Below are 25839 nucleotides of genomic sequence, written 5' to 3' on the forward strand. Positions count from 1 at the left end.
ACTCACAAAGTTTTATTTCTATTTGTGAATAACACGATGTAATGGGTATGGATATACATATACATTTTGCATTGTATATTAAAATGATATTTTATTAAAGTTTGTTTGGCATGTTTTCACAATACATTGCAACAGAAATAAGTTATTCGTTTGCATAAGGATACGTTTGTGGTAATGTCAAATTATTCGATAAATTACAAGTAATGACATATCGAAAGTTTTATCAATTGTCACATTTCAAATAGTTGAAATAGAAGATAAATATATCACGATTACTGTTTTCTAAAACAATATTTCTAAAATATATGCATTTTCTTTGCGATATAATGTCAGTATTTTAATGGTTTCGATCGCATTACTACATATTTCTCAGAAACAAGATTTAACGTTTGACACATCTTTGATAACTTGGAATATGTACTGCATCGTTTCATAATATCCTGACGGAAGCGTATATTTTGCATTACAATAGCTCACTGAATCGATAAAAAATTCTTAATTTATGCAATTGCCAGATGCGAATGAATAATGTTTCATTAGCAAGTTGCATTAATATTCAATAAAAAATTCGTATTAAAAATTTCATCTTATAACACGCAATGCATTAATAACAAATATTAACAATTAAAGTAAAGTGCGAAAGTATTTACCGCTACAATGATTTTATTCCATTATAAATTTACGAAAAGATGTGCAAGTGTAATAACGATTGCCATATTACTTATATACATAAAAACCTGTGCACATTTGTAGAAAAACTTTACAATATAAATTATGAGGTAGAACTAGTCTATATGCGGCATGTAACGAACATCGGAAGGAAAGGCAATCCTTAATCCCTTTGGATTGGTCCATTATTGATTCTATCTGCCGAGTCGTATTAAATTTGTGCTCGTAATCGAACAATTATATCGAAATAACTACCCTCCGACCAAAAAGAAAAGAACTATCTTGACACAATTATTTTTTCCTACATTAAAATAGTGATAAATTATACGATGACATTTTACGAATATATCCTTAATCTTATTGCTAAATATCAAGGTTTTTCCGTATTCTCATTATAGTAAACGATTATTCAATAGACAGTAGATTCATGAATAATTGAGAAAAATGTAACAAAAATAAATATAATTATGTCGAACAATCTTGCTCACTCGAGAAATGTTCTACGAAGTTGGTCATATGGAATGATGCATGTTGTATGACTGTTTCCCCAACATTTTCTATTGTGTTTAGCACGATTCGCCATTAAATTGTAATAGACATCCCACCGCGCCGAAATAACCCTGAAATCAAGACACAATACCCAGTGATACGTCTGGTCTGAATGGCCAGTTTGAGAAATTATTTTAAAATATGAGCTTTCAGTTAGATTTTTACTTCATGTTCCAAAAACAGGGCTTTCAAAGTTCCTTTAGACCAATAATCCATAGCATAGGCCAATAACTTCATCGCTATGGGATTTACCCTGAGAAAATTCCCTACAAATACGACCTGAAAACGAAAATTGTTACAAATGGCCAGTTTGAGAAATGATATATAACATAAATTACATATATTATTACCCTTTCGATTTTTTCATTAACAGCACACATACGCGCAATAGAACCAATATTATTCGTGATAGTAACAAGAGTTGCACGCGCCAAATCTTCCTTCGTGACGGTATTTCTGCGATCTTTGGAATTCATTTGTCCAAAACTAAGAACAATGAAATATAGAATATAATTAAAAATCAAAATAAAGAAATTGCATCTTAGAATAGGAGTTAATTATTGTGTTTTACAATTGTACCTGCTTGCAACTAAATCTCCGGGAAGACCGAAACGACCATAACCGCCGCCGTAAATATCCTTAACCAATTTATCTACTGTTGTATTATCACCGCCTGTTGCTAATTCTATGGCCTCCTCAAAGGTATTACATCCAGTAAGCAGACAACATAATCCTAAGAACGTACCGCCACCTAAACTATAAGGCAAATGTTATACTGTTATTACTTGACAACAAATATCTTGCCACTACAAAATATAACACATGCGCAATTTACCTTGTTCCAGATATCCTTTTATAATTTTCTGACCCATACACAGCCAGTATGCTTACTCCAGAGCCTATATTAACGAGCTGCAAGATATAATCAATTAGTAACTCCTTCAGTCAAAAAAGCAAACAACGAAATATTTCTATATACACTTACCAAGAAAGGATATGGTTCGGAGAAGTCGTAGGGTACTTTTTGGCATTTGCTGTCATCGGTGGGATTCGACCAATAATAGCATTCATGTGGATTCGTAGTCTCTATATAGAGCATTCCGCGTATTAAACTATCTAATTCATCGAACTTTGCCAAGTTCATATTTACTTCCTGCCAGAGATATTTCGTAATATATTTTAACAATTATTTATGTCGCAATTATAATAAGGCAGAAATCAAGATAGGCGATTTTTCCAACCTTTTTGAAATTATCTTCGAACTTAAAAGCACCACCACCAGTGGCGCAAACAGTAGTCACGAGATTCGCCATACCCTTTAATTTTGCTAGTGCTAAAAAATTTCCCATTTCGCTTGTGGGAAATCTAATAAAATGTAACGTTCCTCGTCTGCCTCTAATGCAGACATTATTCATCTGAAACAATCGTTAAAATCAGCAATTATCAACAGGGGTCTACGTAACCAGTGAATTGCAGAAAATACAAGTTAAATATTTAACAACGCTCACTTGTAAATGTGTATCACGATGACCAGTTTTTCCGTATGCTGAATTTTTGGTAAGGTATCGACGAATATTTTTTAACGTCTCAACTTCTGCGTCCGCCTCGTCTCTCGTTATATCTTTTGGCTCAAAGTACACTAATTTACACAATGTACCGCCTATATCCATCCCAAACCAAGGCATCGCTGTAACAACGATGTACAATTAATATTTCATCTTGTAATTTGTATAAAAATATGATAATGTTAGAAATACATTTTTGTAAAAAAAGATGCGATGATCACTAGCAATTAGAAAAGCACAATTTTGTAAAAATGTGCTATGTAAGATTAAATTTTTAGAAATATGATTATTAATAGGCACGTCATGCAGAAAAATTGTGGCAACAAAATGTAAAGATATATGTACAGTAAGAGAATTTATCTAATTACAAATGTTCTTTTAGCGACAATCAAGCAATAAGGATAACATTCTTGTCGCAAGCATTATCTACTTTGTTACGAATGTTACTTAGCTTAACAAAATTAAATTAGGAACAAAATTTGATACTTCTTTTATAGAAAAATCTAAGCGATGATATTCAGACCAATACAAGCCGGCAAGCGTAGATGTCTATACGATATAATATTTATTATATACAACTCTTCACAGTGTAAAGACGCAGTATTTCCAAATGCATATAGTCTTTCAAGTACAATATTTATGATATTAGACACAGTATTGGACATGATATTTCCAGTTTATAGTCTTTTCCAAGTACAAAATTCACAGTTCCATTAGTTTTAGTATTTTCGACCACTAATTTTCAGCTGAAGGTTGGCCATTAACTGATAAGAGTTAATCAGCCTTTCGCTAAAGTAGATTTAAATAAAGATTAAATTATCGATAAAATTATACTTGGAAACGATTATATTAAGGTATTTGGATATTTACACTCGTCAGCTTATATATTGATCTAGATACGTCATTGCTCAGTTACTCATTTTGTATAGTCATTCTACCTTGATATACATAAAAAATTTGAAAAAAATTATAATAATCATGACATAAGATATAAGGTACTAAACACCACTTGAAAACTGATGTTGATGATAGCAAACATAGTATATAATAAAAAGTAAAAAATTGGCAATCTAAGCACACATACAATCCACTGACTCACAAGGAGATGAATGATTTTTCGCTTCTTTGGCCATGGTATTGCCAGCAGAGTATCCGTTGGACTGCATGTCTTTTGGAGTTAGATTATTCTTATGACTTTGCGGACTCATTGCTCAGAGTAAAACAAGCTCGCTACGGACCCCTCTATTATGGTAAATAATATGTTCCCTGAAAAAGATACGTACATTTAAAAACAATTTTTTAAATATAATTTCAAGTAAGACGGTATCTCTGTCTCCAGTATCTCTTATATATCTGTCTTCATGACATCATGTTTAAAATATCATGTAAATACGAGAGAGAGAGAGATTCCTTTTTAAATTTTTTTAACACAGTCTCATATCTTTTTCAAAATCATCAAACGCAGAGAGCTTTGGAAACTTGCACGTGTAAAGAACTATTTTCAAGTCAAGAGTCAAAGATCAATTTTTTTTATTTGCGCACACAATGTGTAAGGTACGCACGTGCACATACGTAGGCATATATTTACATAAGTAACGTCACATAAGTTCACGATATCATATGCACATTTTTATGCTTAAGTCGCTTTAATGTAATCTGCCATTGTACGCTTACTGATTGAATTAAAAAAAAAATTCAGATCTATTTTTTATCATCACGTCGACTGTGAATGCTCATCACAAAATGGAATATCAGCAATAAATAGTACCTTATCGCGCACATAAATTCAGTTTCTGTTAAGACATTGAAAGCAACAAGTATGATACTGCTGAAAGTTTACAATTCATGTTTTGATTACACGCGCGGATGAAAGAGCCCGGCTTCTAAACACTCGTCGGCCGCGCTGCCTTCAAACGATAACATAACTGATAACAGCACAAATGCGAAATATCACGTTATGTAAACGCGTACGATAAATTATCTAAGCGATCGATCTTCCGCTTTCATGACATTGTTCCCATTTCGCACAGCTCGCGTCAGCCACCTATTCCTAACTCTCGCCGACCTATTTGCCAATTGCCAGCCGCGTCATACGAAGCGTTGATATTTTCGACTCGTTGCGGACGAGCTATTTTCGAGAGAACTTTGTGATGCACGAGCAGCACGAGCTATACGTTCGGTTGACGACCACGCCAGCCGTCATGTCGTCGTCGTCGAACGTCACGCGTCACGTCGACACGAAAAATCGCGTCGGCGACGGGGAACACGCGACGAGGAGCAACGGTGGCGTGACGTCTCACGCCAGGCCGGCGTGACACTTACTCATCAGATTTTCACGAGAGCGTGGAGAGCGGCGCAAGTCACACACACCAACGACCGTCGTCGACCCGGACCGGACCGGACGCTCCCTTCTGGTTCCGCTCGCACCGTCCGACTGACGACTGTGCGGTGCGAGTCGACCGAGCGACGACGACGACGACTACACTGACTACAGCAGTCCGCTGCTGTATAAATAATACTGCGATAACTGTACAACAAACGGGACGCCGCGCCGACGGGAACGCTACTATGCGGAAACGCGGCGTCCGCGATCGCTCGTACAGGGAATTCGATCTCGCCGAGCGCGCACCACCTCGATGGACACTGTAAAGGCTGCCATGCATGAAATAACTCTCCGAGTTATGTAAAAGCGTGACGCCTAAGCTGATCTCGCTCAGATACGTTTTACTCCGACGTTTTACTCCGCTAAGCAACGTAATGTCTCATTAAACGTATCGCTACAGTTTAATATCGCTTTTACGACCATCGTGTCGTTTTGTGGGACAGCCTTTTCATGTGCACGATCTCGTTCGTCTCGATGCGCGCTAAATCCTTCCGAATTCCATTGTTAGGGAATATATCCGTTGACTCGTCGTCTGCTTTTCCTTCTTCTATGAATATCCTTTCTAGTTTCTAGAACACTCCTCACTCATTTACCTGAGATGGTTGCTTTGTGCCGTCCGGAAAACATTACGCGCCATGGTAGAATTGTAAGAATGACTGAATGACGCGCGGTGGCGATCAGCTGATCGCGCGATTGGCTTCTTTCTCTTCCTTTTCTAAAATGGATACCCGTCCTTGTTGTTAACGTTCTCGTGCAATTTCCTATCCCTTCTTCTTCGCCTAGTTTCTTGCCTTATTTTCCTCGCTGCATCATTCGCAGATCCTTGAAATTGCTTGATTGTATTTTATTAAACAGAAACTGCCGCAATTATTTTCTTTCTCGGGATAACTGGATTCGTAAAATTGCTTCCTTTTCTCTTTTTTCTTTCCTTTATAAACTTGTCTCTTTTTTAAAACACACTCTCACTTCTCGAATCGTTTATCGACGCTTTTAATTGTTCGCGATTTTCTCACAAAAACTAAAAAAAGAACTTGTTAAGTATGCAAAATTTATAATATTTCATTATTACGTGTGTTCATCACGTTTATGTAGATTTGTAGATAGTAGTTATTCGGATTTTACTGACAATCTTTCATGTCTTACTATAATCGTATACCTATACCATACGTGCCGATTTCTGATCCAACCGCGTCCTTATCGTTTTATATCACTCGATGTAATTGTCGATATCACTCTGTCGTTCTCTGTTACTGCGACAAGGCGCGAATTTCATTTCTGCGAGGTTTCAACAAGCGGTTTAATTAATGTCAGTTGATCCTACCATACTCCGTCGCGAAACCGTTTTTTATTTTGCGTAATCCTATTGCAAAAAATATATATATATATATACTCGTTGATTAGCAATTTGAAATTTGTTATTTGGGCTTCAAACTAATCTTACTAATCGGTTTTCAAGCGATATGTAAATGTAAATTGCTCAACCATCACGTTGACATATATTACAGTGAATCGTAACGTTGCGCTTCATTTAAATATCCCGCACACTCTCTCTCTTTCTCTCTCTTTTCCTGTGATAAAATAATAAATTGCACATTTAGACTTTGAACGAAAAAAAGAGAATAGGCTATAAGAGAAGTTGGGAGAAGACGTTCAGCAAGCAAGAATGGCTCGATATAATTTCACGTGATAATTTTTCCTTGGAAAAATATTCTGCAAGCTTGCAACAACAATGATGACTTGCAACGACTTCTCGTCGTTAATCAATGTTGCAGATGAAGCAGTAAAAATTCATCATCGTGACATATATATTCACATCATTCATTTACGTCTTTACGTGATCGCTTATAAACGAAGATAATAGTCGTCGAGAAGACAAGAATATATTCTTGTTTTGACAAGCAAGACAAGAATATATTCCTATTCTATAGAATCCAAAGTGACAAAAAATAAAACGTACGTTTACCAAATTGTAAAATTGTAGATCTAATTAGAAATTCTTAATCTGGGGATCGAGCATGTATCTTTTTTCCCCTAGGACGGAAACGTGAAAAGTGAAAAGTTTATCTCCTTCTATTCAACACCGATAGAAAGAGATAGTTACATGAAACTTTTTTTCACGTTTCCGCTCTAGGGAAAAAGTTACATGATCGCTACCATGATGTTACAAGAAAGAAACAAGTTACATAAAGCTGCACTTCAATTTACTCAATGAACAATTTACTCATTTGTTGATTTGTTCTCTTCAGAATTTTGTTATCCCTGGGCACTCCTATCGACTCAAGAAGGATTATAGTATCATCCACTTTGGAAATTACTGACATCCACCAACCCCTCAAGAGACCGTCAAGGACAACCAAACTTCGATTAACTTAATTGGTGATTAATTCATCGAAATTGCTTTAGACAATATATTATTTCTAACTACATAATTCGTCGTCCTTGACCTAATCTTTCTTTCCATATGTCGAGCAACAAAAAATTGATAAATTATCCATATTAACGAAATAATACCGCTGCTATTTAATGAATTGCTTATACAGCACATTGCAATTTCTAATTATTACAATTCATATCGTTCTTGATCTGATCTTTCTTTCCATACATTAAGCAGCAACAAAATTAATAAATTATCCGTGTTATCGAAATAGTACAGCTATTATTTAAGTTAATCACCAATTAATTAAAAGTTAATCGACAGAATTATTATTGCTTGTAACAAAATTTCCAACTGTGTCGTCCCTAATCTTTCTTTCCATATTGCATATTAAACAAAAAATAAATAAATCTATCCATGTTAAGTAGTACCTGACTAAAGAATTAATAAAGGAGAATTAATCATCAATTAAATTAGTCGAAGTTTGGTTGTCGTCCTCAATCGGCGACGAAGATCAGTTTACATGACGCTTCTCTTCGCTACGCGGGCGAAAAATAGTATCATGTAAACTACGCATCATAACGTGGTTACGTCACAAAATGTTATCGCGCTGACCACAGTTGTCGCCTCTCTTTTCTCGCGGTGACGGAATCGATCTTATGCAAACAAAGGGATCGACGACACGTACAAAACTGAGGAGAGATGATCGGCGAACGTGGCCCCGGTTGTTGGCGGTCGCCGGTCTATACGCAGGGCGCAGGGCGCAATAGGCGCTTGGTAACCTAGGGATCTTGGAGCGTGCGAGGCGCGAGGCACGCTTCAACGGTCGTCGTGCAGGTCCGTGCAAGTTCAGTCTAGTCGAGTCGAGTCAGAGCTTCGCCAGAGTAGCCAGTCGCCAGTTACGTTCGTTCCGAAGGACATAGATTATACGAAAGTGGCCCCGGTTGTCCTCGCGGTCGTAATCTTCTCACATAACCTTACCTAACCTCTCGGAAAAGAAGTTGACGTTTCTCCACGTCTCCCGGCGAGAATCTCGAAATATTCATGCTTCTGTCGGATTGGCCTGAAAATGCCGAGTATCCTGAAGAGCAGCCTGGAGAACGCTTCGTTCAGCATCATATTTCAGGTACGCTGATAAAACCTGGAGAGTCCCGAAGCTCCCTCAATGGATCACGCTGTACTTGCACCAAGTTTCCCTTCACGATGTCCGAATACATCGTTCGTTTTAATCTAGCTGCGTTCGGGGAACGCGCTAATAGCGCTATTTGCTTATTCTATCCTTGTTCTACACTTGATGAGCGATAAAGATAGAATGATGCAATAGCGCTAATAGCGCGCTCCCCGAACGCAGCCTATAAGTTGAGATCCACCTGCTTCCGTGTATATCAGCAGATGCCACATCGTGCAGGATTTCAGAAAGACTCTTCTTCCACAGATATTCTGTCGCTGTGTCACATTTGTCCTGAACGCATTTGTTGTCCGTCATGTGGGCTACGCCGTCCTAGGTGTCATTAACGTGAGATTACTCCTACTGGAATCTATGATACTGTTCCTGTCGCGTGAGCCATTCGTGAAAGCATGTCTGACTAACACAGCGGAGCATAATTGGGCCCAAGTTGTAAATCTACTCTGGCTGACGTAAGTTCACCATGTACACAATAATCAAACTTCTCAGAAGCTAAACCGACCAAGTATCATTATATAAATTATAAAAAACAAAGAAAATTGATGAAGTTGTTAAACTAATCAGACGGTATTGAAATTAGAAATGTTACCCCAAAAAAATGGAGTCAATCAGTTTGGCTTCTGAGAGACTCAATTATTTTCCTTTAACAAAATTCTATAGATTAATTAACGCTCTAGAGTACCCATATGCGTTGCGATGTCCTTCCTGTTTGGATACATTTGTTTGTTCGTGCTCTCCACCACGGAGGCATTACCACCGTACTATACGTTTGCGGTTTGGGCAGTTGGACTGTCGTGTATCATAGAACTGTCTTCCTTAGTCGTTCAATTAGTCGCCAGCGCATTTCTCTTCGTTAAGCTTAAAGTAAGGCAATGGAAACGATAGATAGGTAAGACCCTCGAGAGATAGGTGTTTCAACTGTCATGTTTGTTCTTCCAGATAATTCTGGACACGATCATGATCGTTATTCGCACCATGACGTTTGTCCCGCTAATATTATATCATCCGGAGAACGCGTTGCTTGCGTTCGGCGTCGCTCAGCTTGTTGCGGCAGTATTTTACACAACGAGCCATTATGCGTATTTTCATCATCACATCAAGAACCTGAACAAATGTTCACAGAAACGAAGAATGTCTTTGAAAGACAGTAGCGACGAATATGTGATAAGGGAGTTTCCCTTTCGCGCTATAAAAGACTTTTTGCCCGGGCAGCTAGAAAATAACGTATGTATTAATACGATTGCGATTGCATTGCTACATCATCGTCCTATAAGAACAGTACAACAGTTACTTCGTAGGATTCGTATCTCGATAGGAAGTTAACTGATCTCACATGGAGCTTCTTTAGGCAAGGAATATTGAAGCAGATTTTGACGGAAGGCGAAAGATTGATCATGACTATAATGCCAGTATTGACATTCACAGAACAGGTTTGTGTTTAATATGTACCGCGATATCGTCATCGCGCTAACCCCTCATTTCTCTCTTTCTTTAAGGGTGTCTACGAGATTGTGAATAATATGGGTTCGCTAGCTGCAAGATTCATTTTCCGTCCAATCGAGGACAGTGGATATTTTTACTTCACGCAGATGGTGAAAAGGGATAAAACGATATCTGATCAGAATCCAGTGAGTGTCCGTTGCACCCTTCCTATAAAATTTTATTTACATATCTATAAACTATGAGATTAATAGTAATATATTTCAGGCAAAGGTGCAAGAGAGCGTGAATGTATTGACACATTTGTGCTCTGTCGTTATATGTATCGGTCTGGTTGTCCTAGTATTCGGTCAGTCCTACTCCAGCTTGTTGCTCTGGTTGTACGGTGGCTCGAAGCTGACTTTACCCTTACCTGTTCTCTTACTAAGGGCGCATTGCCTCGCCGTGTTACTGTTGGGAATCAACGGCGTGACCGAATGCTATTCTAACGCGACGGCCGACAGTGCGACCATAAACAAAAGCAACTTGATCATGGTCTACCAGTCGATCGCGTTCTTGGGCGCATCGTATTTGTTTGCCATCTGGTTTGGCCCGGTCGGCTTTATCTTCGGTAACTGCGTGAATATGAGCCTGAGAATCATACACTCGGCGAAATTCATCAATAAGAGATACCAGGACACGGTATATCGTCCATTACGCGGACTGGTGCCAAAGCCCATGTTCTCCACGTGTCTTATCGTCGCGGGGTTCGTCACCAATTTGTCACACGTAAAGTATCCTCGATGTGTTTTCATTATACGTACGTGTATGCGCTAGGATCGCACAGCGTTAATGTAATCTCTTTCGCTGTTCCAGACTTACTTATTCCCGGCTAAAAAAGCATTGCATCTGATGATTGGTATAGCAATGTTTATAGTTGTACTTGTGTCTTGGATATATGAAAATTACGAATTAATCAAGCTTGCCACAAGCAAGTGGTACGAAAGAAGGCAGACCAAACAGAAGAAGAGCGACTGATCCTAAACCCTCATATAAATTATTTTGTTGTAAATCATTTTATTTATAATTTATGATATAAATCAACTACAGATTCATTGTAAGATCTTGTAAAATGTTATAAGATCATGTATAAACAGTTATTTTTTCTACAACTAGTTGAGATTGCTTATAAATTCCTACACGTTGAAAGCCATTCTTGCACATTAAAATGTTTTCTTTTATTAACAACTTGCATACATTTAATACCTAAATGATAAAATATTTTTGTAGAAAAGACATCGTATTTTGCATATAAATTTTAGCCGTGTATACAACAGTGATTATCTCAAGTCGATAAATCTTTATATATAGCACCAACTACAGGTTCCTGACGAAGTATAATACACTGCCTGAAATTCAGTGAAGCAAGCTTTTGTTTTAGGCTTAGAAATATCGCAAAGCTGCTCGACATTCCGCTTACCTGTTATCATTTTGAAGCGATATAATCGGCGATCCGGATTTTGGCTCCAGTTTCGCGACTAGATCCGCTATGGCCGCTACCAATCCAGCACTGTCGCTCGATGCGTCACCCTTAACTGCAAAAGTTCATTTATTAACTCTGTGCTGTTTTCGTAGCGCATGACTTTCGTGTCTGTAACTTCCTCGTAAGGTCTATAATTTTCTCATTTGCGTCTTTGACGACTTATTACCTCCTAGACAGAGACCAGCGTGGTCGGCCAAGATGCAGCCAATAACACCTTCCTTATCATACCTAAAGGATACAATAACGTTATAACTTTGTGTGTATATATACACAAGACTGATCACAAGATTAGTAACAAGATAGGTGTAATGTGCATGAAAGACAGCAAATCAAGTAATATTCGTAAAATAATATTTAATATAATAATTATTACGTGACAAAGATTGAAAAACGTTAAACACAGCTCTCACGCTGTGAAAAATCATTTCCTAACCACAACACTTACGTGTCGTCCAACGTTTTCACCAAATTTCGTTCCATCCTCGACGCTCGTTGGACCGAGATCGACACGACAGAGCCAGCAGTTTCCGCAAGAAATTTATTCGAAAGAAGGAAGGACCAACGAAGTGTTATCAGTTATCACGCGAACGTCGCTTGAAGTTTACGTCGCTTACGTCGCTGTGGTGTGACAGATCGTGATACCACGTGATACATATATCGCGCCACGCACACACACGCACGCACGCATGTAGGTACGTACCACGTGACGTGCCCCATGTACCGAGAGTCCAATAACGAATTCATTTACGCGGTAATTGAACTTTGCCCTTCCTCTCGCGCGTAATTGTATCGCGCGAGGGGATCAGGCGATTATGCATCGAATTAACTCGAGGGAGGTGTCGCATTACGCAACCCGACGAGTTTTGTCTCGCGCTTCGTTTCGTTTCTCAGGTTTCTCTCCTCTTTTCATCCTCTTCGCGCCCCTGCTTCGATTCGAGACAATTCGAGAGCATCGAGTTCGAGAGGGTCCGGCAGAATCGCCTCGCGTCTCGCGTTTGCGCAACGCCGCCGCGGCGAAAAATCATCTGGGAACCGGGGGAACCGAGGGGAACTCTTGTCGTACCGCGAACGCCGGTGTTTCTGGGACACTCGGTATAAGCCGCTATATACCTATCGCGCGACGGGGCCGACGTGACTTGTTCAGTGACAATCATGGCTGGTAAGTGGAGAGATCCGTACCTGTTCGTTGCTGTTATTACATTGCAAAAACAAACGTAAACAATTGAGGACGACGAATTTGGTCATCGCGGTCTCGTTGCGTCAGATCGATTTGTCCCTGTGAAAAATAATAATTCGCACGTCCCGTAATAGTATCCGAATTTAAAGGAATTAAACACATGGGTGTTCTAAGTGAGAAACATATATAAGTTGCAACATATAAAAACGTTCAGAGTTTAAAAAAGCTTATTTTTATATACTTAGTATATATCGATATAAACACGAGGAGTATCGTAAAAATGTTATAGTCTTTTAAATATTCTTCGCCACGTGAATTTAGGCACGGTTATTTTAACTGATGACAAAAATTGCAACGTGCAAAAAAAGATTTCAAAGTTTACTTAACAGAATTACAGTCTCCTAAATATTTATTTATTCGACATTTTCACAAATTTCGTAATTCGAAATGCAATATTTAAATTTAGAAGAAAATAGAAAATTTTAAAATAATTTTATTTTACTTTTTGATATCAAATTTCATAATTTTTTTGTTTTACCGTGATAAAAATGTAGAATTTATATACTTTGTTCTTGTATACATGTTCTTTTTAATTTATAATGAAGGTAAACTAAATAATTTTTTTGTATTTTAGGAATAAATCCTTATAAGGGTCTACTGAAGTCCATCAAAATTGGATTGAAGGAGTGCCAATATTACGACATCGGCAGTTTTGGCACAAATTATGGTAAATATTTTATTTGTCATTAATTTTATATCCAGTGAATAAATCTATATGTATATTTGATTTCTAACTTGCAGACAGACTACCATTTTCCATCAGAGTTCTCTTGGAAAGTGCCGTGCGCAATTGTGACAATTTCCAAGTAACAAAGGCAGATGTTGAGAAAATTTTGGATTGGGAAAATAATCAAACCCATCAAGATGGAGTCGAAGTGGCCTTTAAGCCAGCGAGAGTCATATTGCAGGTAAAGAAATCCCTTCTAAATTTCTGTATTTTATCAATTTTAATCGTGTGCAAAAAAATATACTTATTACTATTTATTAAATTACAAACAGGACTTTACTGGGGTACCAGCAGTCGTGGATTTTGCTGCGATGAGAGATGCTGTGAAGAGACTCGGCGGAGATCCTGATAAAATTAATCCAGTCTGCCCAGCGGACCTCGTAATCGACCATTCCATTCAGGCTGATTTTACGAGGAGGTACAGTTCATTGCTTTAGCAAGCATGTTTTGATTTTTGATAATATAGAGTTAAAGGTTATCATATCATAAACTGAAAGAATTTTAATATTGCTGCAATGTTACATGCGCAAGAGAAAAAAATGTTACGTAATATGCTTGATAACATTGTAAAAAAGAGATCCGAATAAACTGCAAGTCTTGTTTTTTACTTTTGTATTATACATTGCCAGATAATCTGATAATTTATATATAAATCTGACTATCATGCGTGTTTCAGCAATGATGCCCTAAAAAAGAATGAGGACCTTGAATTTGAGAGAAACAAGGAACGTTTTATGTTTCTCAAATGGGGTGCAAAGACGTTTAAAAACATGTTAATTGTACCTCCCGGAAGCGGTATCGTGCATCAAGTGAATTTAGAGTATCTAGCGAGAGTGGTATTTGATTCGGACAATCTTCTGTATCCCGACAGTGTAGTTGGTACTGATTCTCATACTACCATGGTCAATGGCCTGGGTGTACTCGGATGGGGGGTTGGTGGTATCGAAGCAGAGGCTGTTATGCTTGGTCAAGCGATTTCTATGTTAATACCAAAAGTCGTGGGATACAAATTGGATGGTGTATTAAGTCAATATGCCACATCTACAGATCTTGTTCTAACTATTACAAAGGTAAGAGTTTTTTTCATCAAAGTAATTTATATATAGATATTTTATATATTTTTTGTAAATACAATTTTACTTATTTTTTTAATTAATAAAGTTCACGCAACAGAATATATATTTATATATAATACTAAAAAGTATCAATTATATAAGCTTATATTTTACACATTGATAGAATCTTCGACAAATCGGAGTGGTTGGAAAATTTGTCGAATTCTACGGACCAGGCGTAGCGCAACTAAGTATTGCGGATCGTGCTACCATTTCTAATATGTGCCCAGAATATGGCGCAACCGTGGGCTTCTTTGCAGTAGATCAACAAAGTTTAGCATATCTCAAGCAAACAGGTGAAATTTTTTTACTATTAATTATATATTTTTGTAAATCTTTTTCCCAATATGATTACTTTTAAAATATCTTCTATGATATATAAATATATTTTTCTGCTATACTTTAGGTCGATCCGAGGAACACATTGATAAGATTGAGAAGTACCTTAGAAACGTACGCATGCTGAGGAATTTTGACGACTCGAGCCAAGATCCAGTCTTCTCCGAAGTGGTCACTTTGGATTTGAGCACTGTAGTTTCCAGTGTCAGCGGACCGAAGAGACCTCACGACAGAGTTTCAGTATCCGACATGCAAATAGATTTCAGGAATTGTCTTGTAAACAAGGTTAGTGGCTTTTAATATATCTATATCTCATTACACTACAGCGCATTACACTCACGAGCAAATCTATTTCATTTCTGATATATTCCGTATTTCGTTGTTTAATAAGATGCATGATAATGCTAATTATATTGATGCATTATACATACAGCACTTATAACAATAATGATAAATTTAAAATGCTAATGTGAGCGCTCTAGGAAAGATGATTATTTAGTACATACAAGGGACGAATATTACCCAGTGACTATACAGTGCAAGTCAAACTGGATTATATCCATCTCATGCTGTACCGCTGTTCTGCCAACTAGAGCTAAAGCAAATTTAATTCTATTTTTTTTTTAAAAGCATGCATGATACTTTCTTGCTAGAAAATAAGAGCACATGAGCAAAAATGAGAATAATCGACAGAGAACTAGGTAACTTATTACTGTGATATGATTATCTTACATTAACATATCACAATAAAAGTCCCTTTGGACTCTGCGACTGAAAGTTATTTACTTTTACAACAATATGCAGTATTATGTGAATTTAATGTAATCAAAAGCATGTTTTTTTTAGAAGACGCCAGCGGTTTTTAGTCTATAATAGATTTCATATGCATTAGTGACATTAAATTGCTGCGAAAAGCTGTCCGTTATCGTTGATATGTGATCGTCGACGATGTCCCATGTTGCTGTGTCTCGAACATCTTTCCTTTGCTGATCTAGCTTTATATTTCGATTCGACATATAGTTAAATCACCAAAGATAAATGAACGAGACGCAAAGTGATTTTTCAGACGATATATCTTGCCATTAAAGACGAGTATATGATCTAGTCACAAATTCTCACTTGTGGTACCAGTCACATACTCGACCCTAACAACAATACTTAAGAGAGCGATGTGCACATGTATTCTAAACGCCAGAAGTATAGGGATTTGATATTGGATGCAATCATCACCCGGTGAAGTTTTTATTACTACCTTACCGGATACGATCGCATCCAACAACGTAATCCTCTGTGCAATGTCGATACCAGTTGAATCCACGAATCCTATTCAATTTTCTGAATATTTAAAAAAAAATTTCTTTATTTTAAATGTTGGAAAGAGATTTAGGAACTTCAACTACTTAAGGACTATTTCAGTTATTCAGATTATTTCAGGAAAACTGAAAACAACTACACCTATTGGATATTTCTTCAAATATCCAAAGCTGTTATTGCACATGCGACGAAGCTTCAGACAGATAGTTAAAAATTATACATACACAAATGGATACTTACAATAATTATTCGTTGGTTAATGTTTTCAATGATTGCGTCGAGATCTTTTCGTCTTTGGAACCATAGAGAACACAGTCCCGACAAACTATAATTTTTACGACATAGCTTCATCAGCAAAAGTTAGATGAAGAGAACCGCACTGAAAAAGAATTCGATACTTGGATTTACCCGTTGCTTATTGTATAGCAACGGTAATTAAAAATTATGATCTAACAAATTCGAAGATTATGTTTCATGACTCTCACAACACTGCATACTGGATTGCTGTTGAGTACGTTTTCGGTTGAATAGCGAGACTGCAGAGAACTTCATTAAATATACGAAAAGCATACGAAACAAAAAAATTGTTTATCACGCGAATATTATATTTAACTCGCGGTCACATCGAGAAAGTCGCGGTCTTAATCCGACAGGCGAAACGCGACGAATGATCGCTCAACGGACGGAAACAATACGTGTTTAAGAACATACCGATCGATTTCTATTCGAAATGTTCAACATTGGCGTCGCGTTACCTGGCCTATGACAGGCACAAGGACATTTGCCGAAGAAACTCATCCACGTGAATCATAAAGCTAACGCTCCTTCCGCGTGAAATTCAATTCCTCTTCGATTGAGATTGATATTGAAGAGCGCTAAGATATGCTTGTATACTCTCAATGAAATATACGTAAATATGTTCGTATAAATAACAAAATTTTACATTAAACACATGTCAAATGATAATGGATTCTAAATTTTTGATCAATTTAGAGTCGACTTTTCTATAACGAAAATTTCGAACTATATTAAATTTAAGAAAGTTTACAAAATGACAAGTAATCGTGATATTTTCGACAATATCTTCAAGATAAAAATGTTCTAATAATAATAATCTAATATTCTAATCATTCTAATAATTTCAATAATATTATTCACTGTTTGTATTAGTGTTTTAATTATTTGAAAGATTAAAACTTTATTTTTTTATTTCATGACGATGCTTTAAAGCTTACTATATTAGCAGCCTAGAAATATATTATCACTCTCATTATATACTTTAATTTATTTTTATCTATAGAAAGGATTAGAATTTACAATTTAATCATTAACGTCACTGCATTATCATTGCTTTCTATAATAGAAAATAACCAAATGTAAGGCTTTATCTAAAATAAACAAAATTAATAAACATGTCACATTATCTTATTTCAAAAATTCCGATTACTATGCGCCATCTTCCTATAAATCTTCATATAAGTCTCTCTGAGTAATTGCACGTGTCAGATTATTGCTTGAAATTTTCGATATTTATAACATTTATCGTTATTTATTTGGTGTTCAACAGCCGCCGATAAATATCTGTGAGCTGTTGGACACATTAATCTCTTATTCTTCAGAACGCAGGAGAATGCGAGTGTGGCACTTAACAATTTATGAAGAAAGAAATAATTCTTACGCACATACCACTGATCGATCGATCCGTCCGCCTCGTCGGAGAAGACAAGAGTCTTTGGTCATACTTCGCATAAGTTCTGGAAGACGTATTCAGAGCTCGCGCTGAAATTGCTGATACAACATCCTACTACATTCGTTTTGCAAAGCTCACACATTTCATTGCAAATGAGCCATCGTTTTGTCGTGCATGCTGGTATAGAAAGAGCTCGGATTTCCCATCGAGACACGGTGCTTAGGGTCTGGAAAGGGATATCTCTTATGTTTACGGAAAACGATAGAAAATTTTGTTTAAAGGGGACTCTTTGATTGAATTAATATTAATATTCCATTGGAACCTATACTTCGAATTTTAATATTAATATAATAGCAAATGATTATGTGTCACTATATATTAGTGGCCAATATGTTAAAAGAAGTATTTACATGTCTTCTGTTTAGCACATTTCGGTCGTGATTAATGTCAAGTACTTTTTCAAAGTATTTTTGCAAAATAGAAATAATATGAAATAATTAAATACTTATAAAATTAAAATAAATATGACGCATGTTCCTATCATTATGGATATTTCTTAGTTTTTTATCTTTATTGTTGCTCTTATTTAAAAATATCAAATATATATAATCTTATTATTTTACATTTATCTTTTCTTCAATATCTAATAAGATATAACTTGTTTATCACTTTTTTTCGTGCATGTAAAAATACTTGTCATCGCTGGATTGTCATTATTGGATTGTGCACGCGTAAGGTGAACACGAGGTCGTAGACCTCGTGATTGCTTAAAGATCGTTGCCAGTTCGCATTGCTTCTTCAGCATATCGTGTATCGGGCAATGAATTTCGTCATGCCACTCGACGCATTAATAAACCTGCCAAATTTGTGGGACAACAAATATAAATGCAGATGGCTTGAAATAATAAATCACGTAAAAAGAATCGTGCAGTCCTTAGCTTATAATTATTTGCGAATTTTCTGGCTTCTCAAAAGAGATACTATATTTCTCAAAGGAATACTACATTAAGAGACAAGTACAAAAGTAGACAAGTAAAAGACGAGGAAGAATATTAAATGCTGATTTGAAACTTCTACATTTTGCAATATTTGTTCAAGCATGTGATTTAACTCAATTATTAAAATCTAATCCACTCTCCAATCGTTTTCTTTTTGTTCGCATTAAAAGCGCGTTAAATTGAGACAGAGAAATGTTTAGTCTTTTCTTTTGTTTCCAAACATTTCTGAACATTCCTTTACGTTTAGATTTAATCAGTATTGATCACTAATAAACTTTCTCATAATGGAATGGTGATTTTCATTACAGATAGGCTTCAAAGGTTACGGTTTAACCCCTGCGAAGGTGGATACCGTAGGGAAGTTTAAATACGAAGGAAAAGAATACGAATTGAAACATGGCTCGGTAGTCATCGCGGCTATTACCAGTTGTACGAATACCAGCAACCCTAGCGTTATGCTTGGAGCAGGTATGTTATGAATTTTGTCAGAAATGTCTAATTGTTACATAACGTTTAACATTTTATCATTTATTACATTTATAATCATTATATTGATACAAAGGATTTGCTGAAGGACGCGAAATAGAATTGGTTTATTAGCGCTACTTCGAAGATCTAAAATCGTCAACTTTTGCTGACGCATTACAAATTCTCAGATTTTAAAAGCGCAGTTAAAATTTTAAATAGAATTGAAAACGAAACGAATTGAAACAGAACGAATTTTTTAGATGCTTTAAATCATTATTAAGATAGTCATTAATGGCTTTAACATTTGTGTCTGCCTAAGAAAAACTTGCTTCATACTTTGAAATTTAGATTAGAATGATAAGAAGTACATAATTGAAGAGATAGTAAAATAACATTTAGTTTTTTATTATCATTTTTTATCATTAATGTAAAATTTCATTAGCAACACTATTATTTAATCGTGAAAGAATATAAAGCATAGTTCTATAAAAATTAAATGTAAGATGTTAAATGTTGCGAATGTAAGATACGCTACTTTGATTACAGGCCTTCTTGCTAAAAAGGCAGTGGAAGTTGGCTTGAGCGTCGAGCCGTATATAAAAACATCATTGTCACCTGGTTCCGGAGTCGTTACTTATTATCTCCAGGAAAGCGGTGTGATTCCGTATCTGACAAAGTTAGGATTCGATATCGTGGGTTACGGATGTATGACCTGTATCGGAAACAGCGGCCCACTTCCTGACGCTATAGTCGAGGCTATTGAAAAGGTAGAGGAATTGATTTTGTATTTGAATTCTATTTGACATTTCTCTTCAATGTTTTTCCAGTTTTTGCCAAAAAATAGAAATAATTCAATAAATTACGAAATGAACAAAATCACGTTTAAAAATCATTAAATCATAAAAATTTCACAAAACTCATAACCTAATTAACTGATTAAACGATTTTTTTTTTCCTTTATAAGCATGAATATTTTTGCATACAAAGCAATGCTTGTCATTAAACATCTTGCGTGTTGCTTGTAGAATGAACTCGTTTGCTGTGGCGTTCTGTCAGGCAATAGAAACTTTGAAGGCAGAGTCCATCCGAATACCCGAGCGAATTACTTAGCGTCCCCGCTTCTGGTTATAGCTTATGCTATTGCCGGTACGGTGGACTTTGACTTTGAGAAGCAGCCATTGGGTAAGACGTAGAATCTTCTTCGTTCGTTGGATTTATAGAGATACATAAAACATAATTTACACGATGTATCTGTTATTTTCAAGGTCACAAAGCCGACGGGAGTCCAATATTTTTGCAAGATATCTGGCCGACCAGAGCGGAAATTCAAACTGTTGAGCAGAAATACGTCATTCCAGCCATGTTCAAAGAAGTCTACAGTAAAATCGAGCATGGTAGCGGCAGTTGGGCGAGTTTGGTAGCACCTGACGGCAAGCTGTACCCGTGGGACGTTAATTCTACGTACATCAAAAACCCACCCTATTTCGATAACTTATATAAGGTCATTAGAGTGATGTATAATCTATTGCACACTAAATACTTTAAACATTTGAGCTTTCTTCAAAATTTTCTTTAGAATACAAAAAGAATTTAAATTTAATTTTTTTCCAATCTTAACATTAGCTTTTACTTCTTGAAAATTTATGTCATTTAGGATATTAGTCATTTCTCTATTTGTGAAAAATAAATTTTGCAGGAGTTGCCTCCAATAAAATCAGTCACTAAAGCGCGAGTCCTTGTAAATCTTGGAGATTCCGTTACGACCGATCATATTAGCCCGGCGGGCAGTATCGCGCGTAATTCGCCAGCGGCGAGATATCTAGCTAATCGAGGGTGAGTTTGACATCAATGGAGATTATAGAGACAACGCACATAAACTGGCCGAATTCTTGACTGTGACGATCTTCGTTTCCAGCTTGACGCCGAAAGATTTTAATTCTTACGGCTCGCGCAGAGGAAACGACGCCGTGATGGCACGGGGCACATTCGCTAACATTCGTCTCGTGAATAAATTCATTGGTAAAGCGGGACCACGAACAATTTACATTCCAACTAATGAAGAGGTACGTGTTTCCTTTCTTGTTCTACGCGTTGATTTTTCACCACGTATAGCTTCACGATTTAACTTAATATTCATTTACTATTAATTCACTTCAATTCTCGTCACGGATCAACGCCATACGTCATACGCATATGTTTTCTTTTATGTATAATTTAAACATATGAATGAAATTGCCGAATGTAATGGACAGTTTTTAAAATATACATTGATAGCGAACATATTAATAATAATTGGTTGAATTTAGATGGACGTATTCGACGCGGCCGAGAGATACGTGAAAGATGGGACGCCTCTGATCGCTCTGGTTGGCAAGGAATACGGATCCGGATCTTCCAGAGATTGGGCCGCCAAAGGACCGTATCTACTCGGTATTCGAGCAGTCATAGCAGAGTCGTATGAAAGAATACACAGGCAAGTCCTTTTCAAAATATTGTTTATTTTCGATCGAATTTAAATATAATATTTTCATTGAATTGTAAGATAAGTTTCTTTTAAAAAAGATTTAGTTAAAAGTTAACTTGTTTAAAGTAAATAATTTTGAATAAAAAGTATGCAGTTTTTTTTTCACAAGAAATCTAGTTTACATTTGCTTTTATTTAACACGCACCTATATTTAAATTTATTTATTTCTTCGCAGATCTAACCTTGTGGGTATGGGCATTGTCCCACTACAGTATCTTCCTGGGGAAAACGCAGAGTCCTTAGGATTAACAGGTTATGAGCAATACGATGTTGCGATTCCCCCGAATTGCCAACCTGGAGAAAAGATCACTGTGAACATGGACAACGGCAAGAAATTCGAGGTGATTGCACGATTTGATACGGAAGTTGACTTGACTTACTTTAAACACGGCGGTATTCTCAATTACATGATTCGTACGATGCTTTGATGAGTGATTTAAAAAAAAAAAGAATCTAAATGATCTTAGAAGATTACTTAATGAGATACTTAATATTGGTTTTGGGATATAAGATGTATCTCTTTTACGAGATTGAGTTTTAAATATAAAGAGAATGTAAAGGAAATGTAGAGTAAAGCTGTATTGTATGCAGGCGCTATCGTAGTAAATGTCTATTTCTTTCATCTAAATTGATTAACATGGCATTTGCAATATTCGTGTATAGCACGCCATCAATTAACATATTTATTTCATAACATTTCAAATTTTTGTTATCTAAGTTTGTAACTGCACTGTAATTTTACAGTGGAAGTAGTCCAAAGTTAAATAAAGCGTTTCTTATTAGTAGATTAAATCTTTGCCGTTGTTCGAAAAAATTGTTTTTTTTATATTTTATAATCGTTATATATCTTACATATATGTATGGGAAACCTATATCGTCTTCGCTTTTATGTATGCATCGCAATAATAATAAATTGCTGCAATATTATTGCAATACAATTGACTTTCTTTATTATACAGATACAGAGGATTACTCTTAATTATATGTCAATACTTTAAGGTGTGAATCTAGAAAAAAAAATACGAATACGAATTATTCACATATAAGTTACTATGAGGTATTGGCATATAATTATATACAGCACAATAACTGCAATTATCGTATCATTACAGTTTATATATAAGGTAATGTAATAAAGTAATATAAAGTAATAAAGTAATGTCGCTGTTTTTACAAAAAGCATCATTTTTGTACAAGGTTCATTACATTATCTCAGGATTGGATTTCGTTCTTCATGTTTTCAATCCCTTCTCGTCACAATTAAACTTCTATCATGAAACGTTTCGTTTCTACTGTTCCTATCTGCAGGTGTTCAACAACTCATACGGAACATACATCGCCTTGTAATCAAACTTCTGATGTAAACGGCCAGAGAAGTTTAATTCGATCAGGTGTTTATCTGTAGAGCAGTACAGATGTGTGTTATCAAATTGTATAGAATAGATCGGGCTGCGTCGAGATGATGCTCGCATATTCACGTAATACAGCTAGAAATATTGAAAAGAAGTCTGTCATGAATCATGAACAACTTATAATGTACAAAGCGCGTATATCAGTTTCAAGTTGATAAGAACCTGAACGAAATCAGTCTTCCTTTGATCCCACAGAACGGCTAAGCAATTATACTGCGTTCCTGTTACCATGGTATACCGATGGTCGGATGAAATACAATATAATGATGCATCGGTTGGATCCGCCCATGAAGAGACACATCTTTCAGTTCTGAAAGAAATCACAAGTGTTAACGTTACATAAAGCTGACTGAACAGTCGAGATAAATTACCTCAAATCCCATTTTCGGATGTACGTATCATAGCCACAAGTGAGTAAAGTGTTGGGATCGTCCCATATCATGTCTAATATCCCAGCGCCGTGTTGCCACTTATGCCGCATTGTATCGATCTCTGTGTGACTGAAATTTCTCCATTAGCTTGTTGCAAATTATTCGATACATATTAAAGCCTATCTGATATATCATCAGATCATAGACCTTATGGCGATCGAGTAATTAATTACAATATTACGCATACCATTCGATATCAATTACATGTAGTGGTGGGATGTCCCTAGTAGTTCCAGATGAGCCAACGGCAAATTTTACTCCCGTAGGATCAACTGAGAGCGATCGCACTTTATCCCTTAGATTTACACAGGTCTCACTTACGTTATAAACATTTCTTTCAGACGTATCCATATCTGGATGTCTTTGTATCTAAACAGAAATGAATCTTGCATGATACATTGACCGCGTTCAGGAAACACAACTGTTGAGTGAGCGCTCATTATGATTGGTTCTTACACTTAGATCCGGAGAAGAACCAAAGGTAAGAACCAATCATATTAAAGAATCACTGACCGCTCACTCAACAGTTGTGTTTCCTGAATGCGGCCATTGTCATCGTACGCATCATATAGCAGATTTTTTTAAACTTTACCTTTATTGTACCACTTTCTAAACCTGCAATAACATTTTCCGAGGTGGCATCTATAGCATTGACGGAAGAACCATTGCTCAGTAACAGTTTTACGATGCGACATTTGTTTTTGCCATACCTCTTTAAAAAGTAGCTTATAGCGCCATTCCTGTGGAGGGTTTTTGATGACGTATTGAAAGGATTATATGATAGAAATAAAAAATAATGAAGATACAAATACAATTATAGCTATATATATATATACACACACGTACGTATAACCACATATGATGAAGTCTTTCCAATGAACAAATTTGCAGATATCACCTCCTGGGTAGATTTCTCCTGTATAATGGTTGTTGCCATACGTGCTATTTGTCATCCTTCCTTTGCGGCCAAAGCCGAGAAGCTCATTGCCACCGCACCACCAGAGTATGTCATTTGTCAATCTCAGCCAGGGCATCAGCTTTGTTTTCTGCGTAAATACCATTTTCTCTCTGTATATTCCATGCTGCCATTTTTGTGATACAAAACATGTTGAACGTGGGGGCAATATTGTATTACATCTGGAAAAAAAACAAGCGGTTATCAATTTTTGTTTCACTTTTCCATGTATTTGATTCTTTCACATATACATAAAATTATCAAAAGAGAACAAGTCTTCCAAAATTTCAAAATTTGTAAATATTGAAACGTCTCGTGGATATACACATTAGATACACAGCAATAAATAAGGATAATATCGTTATTTTATCGCGATACTAAAGTTACTTTTCTGCAGCCAAATTTGCTTCGTTTAAGAGAAATTCCAGAAGTTTAAGCTCGAGTACAGGTTAAACACAATCTGTAACGTACCTCTCACGAAATCTTTCCGACATTTGATTTGTGACGAGAAATTGTTTGCGTTTCTTGATCCAGGGCATGTCCGTGCGCACGAGCTCGTAAAATCGGCTACACACCTCGCTGAGCCGCAACAAATCATGTTCATCGCAATAATCGAAGATTATTAGCAGCACGTCGTTCGGCAGAATATCCAGACGCACGGTATTTGTCGTCATCTTCCTAACCTGTTGAGACCGTTCTAACCTGTTCTAACTTAACCACTGAAGGCACTGATACATACACTTCCAGCTTCCAGCATGTTCCAACAGGTCCAGCGCGTTTACCACGTGACTCAACTGCGTTGGTGTTTAAAAATATTGAATTCAACCGATTCAGCGTGCTTCTAATCCCTGTAAGTACTTTAATTGTTTGCATTACCCAAAATTTCTGAGAAAATATAAGAAATTATTTCACCAGGGTATGTAAGAAGTATATGGCTGCGA

General features: G+C 36.4%; 5 protein-coding genes across 11 annotated transcripts; 2 read left to right on the top strand and 3 right to left on the bottom strand.

Moving 5' to 3' along the window:
• Positions 1 to 71: 71 nt before the first annotated feature.
• On the bottom strand, positions 72 to 6259 carry Fbl (pantothenate kinase 3 fbl). 4 transcript variants are annotated; one of them, XM_071707500.1, is made up of 10 exons: positions 5760 to 6259; positions 3868 to 4049; positions 2727 to 2905; positions 2460 to 2633; positions 2204 to 2371; positions 2054 to 2130; positions 1798 to 1974; positions 1569 to 1704; positions 1384 to 1497; positions 72 to 1289 (listed from the first exon to the last, which is right to left on the bottom strand). In XM_071707500.1, exons 2-10 carry the CDS (start codon positions 3989 to 3991, stop codon positions 1236 to 1238), a joined length of 1203 nt encoding a protein of 400 aa, XP_071563601.1. In that variant the 5' UTR covers positions 3992 to 4049; positions 5760 to 6259; the 3' UTR covers positions 72 to 1235. The 4 variants fall into 4 exon arrangements, with proteins under 4 accessions (XP_071563601.1, XP_071563603.1, XP_071563600.1 ...); XM_071707502.1 differs by lacking the exon at positions 5760 to 6259 and adding an exon at positions 5106 to 5743 and having other exon boundaries at positions 3883 to 4049; XM_071707499.1 differs by lacking the exon at positions 5760 to 6259 and adding an exon at positions 5106 to 5742.
• Positions 6260 to 8130: 1871 nt separating this feature from the next.
• On the top strand, positions 8131 to 11317 carry LOC139773211 (man(5)GlcNAc(2)-PP-dolichol translocation protein RFT1). The gene is made up of 8 exons (XM_071707485.1): positions 8131 to 8666; positions 8976 to 9178; positions 9404 to 9590; positions 9666 to 9950; positions 10025 to 10156; positions 10223 to 10354; positions 10434 to 10934; positions 11022 to 11317. The coding sequence occupies exons 1-8, from the start codon at positions 8610 to 8612 to the stop codon at positions 11181 to 11183; spliced, it is 1659 nt and encodes a 552-aa protein (XP_071563586.1). The 5' UTR covers positions 8131 to 8609; the 3' UTR covers positions 11184 to 11317.
• A 41-nt stretch (positions 11318 to 11358) lies between these two features.
• On the bottom strand, positions 11359 to 12330 carry Lamtor5 (Late endosomal/lysosomal adaptor, MAPK and MTOR activator 5). 2 transcript variants are annotated; one of them, XM_071707504.1, is made up of 4 exons: positions 12134 to 12330; positions 11855 to 11916; positions 11626 to 11740; positions 11359 to 11574 (listed from the first exon to the last, which is right to left on the bottom strand). In XM_071707504.1, exons 1-4 carry the CDS (start codon positions 12166 to 12168, stop codon positions 11562 to 11564), a joined length of 225 nt encoding a protein of 74 aa, XP_071563605.1. In that variant the 5' UTR covers positions 12169 to 12330; the 3' UTR covers positions 11359 to 11561. The 2 variants fall into 2 exon arrangements, with proteins under 2 accessions (XP_071563605.1, XP_071563604.1); XM_071707503.1 differs by having other exon boundaries at positions 11359 to 11554; positions 12134 to 12326.
• Positions 12331 to 12540: 210 nt separating this feature from the next.
• LOC139773210 (cytoplasmic aconitate hydratase) lies at positions 12541 to 23038 on the top strand. 2 transcript variants are annotated; one of them, XM_071707483.1, is made up of 15 exons: positions 12541 to 12847; positions 13500 to 13592; positions 13667 to 13833; positions 13925 to 14070; positions 14329 to 14722; positions 14892 to 15063; positions 15174 to 15391; positions 19417 to 19576; positions 20123 to 20343; positions 20602 to 20758; positions 20842 to 21077; positions 21273 to 21409; positions 21492 to 21639; positions 21883 to 22049; positions 22276 to 23038. In XM_071707483.1, the coding sequence occupies exons 1-15, from the start codon at positions 12841 to 12843 to the stop codon at positions 22526 to 22528; spliced, it is 2676 nt and encodes an 891-aa protein (XP_071563584.1). In that variant the 5' UTR covers positions 12541 to 12840; the 3' UTR covers positions 22529 to 23038. The 2 variants fall into 2 exon arrangements, with proteins under 2 accessions (XP_071563584.1, XP_071563583.1); XM_071707482.1 differs by lacking the exon at positions 12541 to 12847 and adding an exon at positions 12854 to 13038.
• On the bottom strand, positions 23025 to 25630 carry LOC139773217 (F-box/WD repeat-containing protein 4). Of its 2 annotated transcripts, none has more exons than XM_071707497.1 (7): positions 25370 to 25630; positions 24784 to 25080; positions 24536 to 24683; positions 24131 to 24312; positions 23884 to 24012; positions 23675 to 23822; positions 23025 to 23587 (listed from the first exon to the last, which is right to left on the bottom strand). In XM_071707497.1, exons 1-7 carry the CDS (start codon positions 25570 to 25572, stop codon positions 23399 to 23401), a joined length of 1296 nt encoding a protein of 431 aa, XP_071563598.1. In that variant the 5' UTR covers positions 25573 to 25630; the 3' UTR covers positions 23025 to 23398. The 2 variants fall into 2 exon arrangements, with proteins under 2 accessions (XP_071563598.1, XP_071563599.1); XM_071707498.1 differs by having other exon boundaries at positions 24790 to 25080; positions 25370 to 25626.
• Positions 25631 to 25839: the final 209 nt, after the last annotated feature.

This window comes from Temnothorax nylanderi, unplaced genomic scaffold (assembly GCF_030848795.1).
Source record: "Temnothorax nylanderi isolate EJ_2023f unplaced genomic scaffold, tnyl_v1.0 TNYL_tig0059_pilon, whole genome shotgun sequence".
NCBI classification, from domain to species: Eukaryota; Metazoa; Arthropoda; class Insecta; order Hymenoptera; family Formicidae; genus Temnothorax; species Temnothorax nylanderi.

Bases quoted from the DNA above. Each gene is read 5' to 3' on its own strand.
- Fbl (XM_071707500.1), bottom strand. From the start codon at position 3,991: ATGAGTCCGCAAAGTCATAAGAATAATCTAACTCCAAAAGACATGCAG. The intron at 2,372-2,459 runs GTTGGAAAAATC...TATCTCTGGCAG, and splicing joins TCGAAGATAATTTCAAAAAG to GAAGTAAATATGAACTTGGC. The intron at 1,290-1,383 runs GTAAAAATCTAA...TCTTGATTTCAG, and splicing joins CCCTGTTTTTGGAACATGAA to GGTTATTTCGGCGCGGTGGG.
- LOC139773211 (XM_071707485.1), top strand. From the start codon at position 8,610: ATGCCGAGTATCCTGAAGAGCAGCCTGGAGAACGCTTCGTTCAGCATC. The intron at 8,667-8,975 runs GTACGCTGATAA...CTTCTTCCACAG, and splicing joins CGTTCAGCATCATATTTCAG to ATATTCTGTCGCTGTGTCAC. The intron at 10,935-11,021 runs GTAAAGTATCCT...TCGCTGTTCCAG, and splicing joins TCGTCACCAATTTGTCACAC to ACTTACTTATTCCCGGCTAA.
- Lamtor5 (XM_071707503.1), bottom strand. From the start codon at position 12,168: ATGGAACGAAATTTGGTGAAAACGTTGGACGACAC. The intron at 11,741-11,854 runs GTAATAAGTCGT...GAACTTTTGCAG, and splicing joins CGCTGGTCTCTGTCTAGGAG to TTAAGGGTGACGCATCGAGC. The intron at 11,555-11,625 runs GTAAGCGGAATG...ACTGAATTTCAG, and splicing joins TCGCTTCAAAATGATAACAG to GCAGTGTATTATACTTCGTC.
- LOC139773210 (XM_071707482.1), top strand. The intron at 13,834-13,924 runs GTAAAGAAATCC...AATTACAAACAG, and splicing joins CAGCGAGAGTCATATTGCAG to GACTTTACTGGGGTACCAGC. The intron at 15,064-15,173 runs GTGAAATTTTTT...GCTATACTTTAG, and splicing joins AGCATATCTCAAGCAAACAG to GTCGATCCGAGGAACACATT.
- LOC139773217 (XM_071707497.1), bottom strand. From the start codon at position 25,572: ATGACGACAAATACCGTGCGTCTGGATATTCTGCCGAACGACGTGCTG. The intron at 25,081-25,369 runs GTACGTTACAGA...TTTTTTTTCCAG, and splicing joins TCGGAAAGATTTCGTGAGAG to ATGTAATACAATATTGCCCC. The intron at 23,588-23,674 runs GTTCTTATCAAC...CAATATTTCTAG, and splicing joins GGAAGACTGATTTCGTTCAG to CTGTATTACGTGAATATGCG.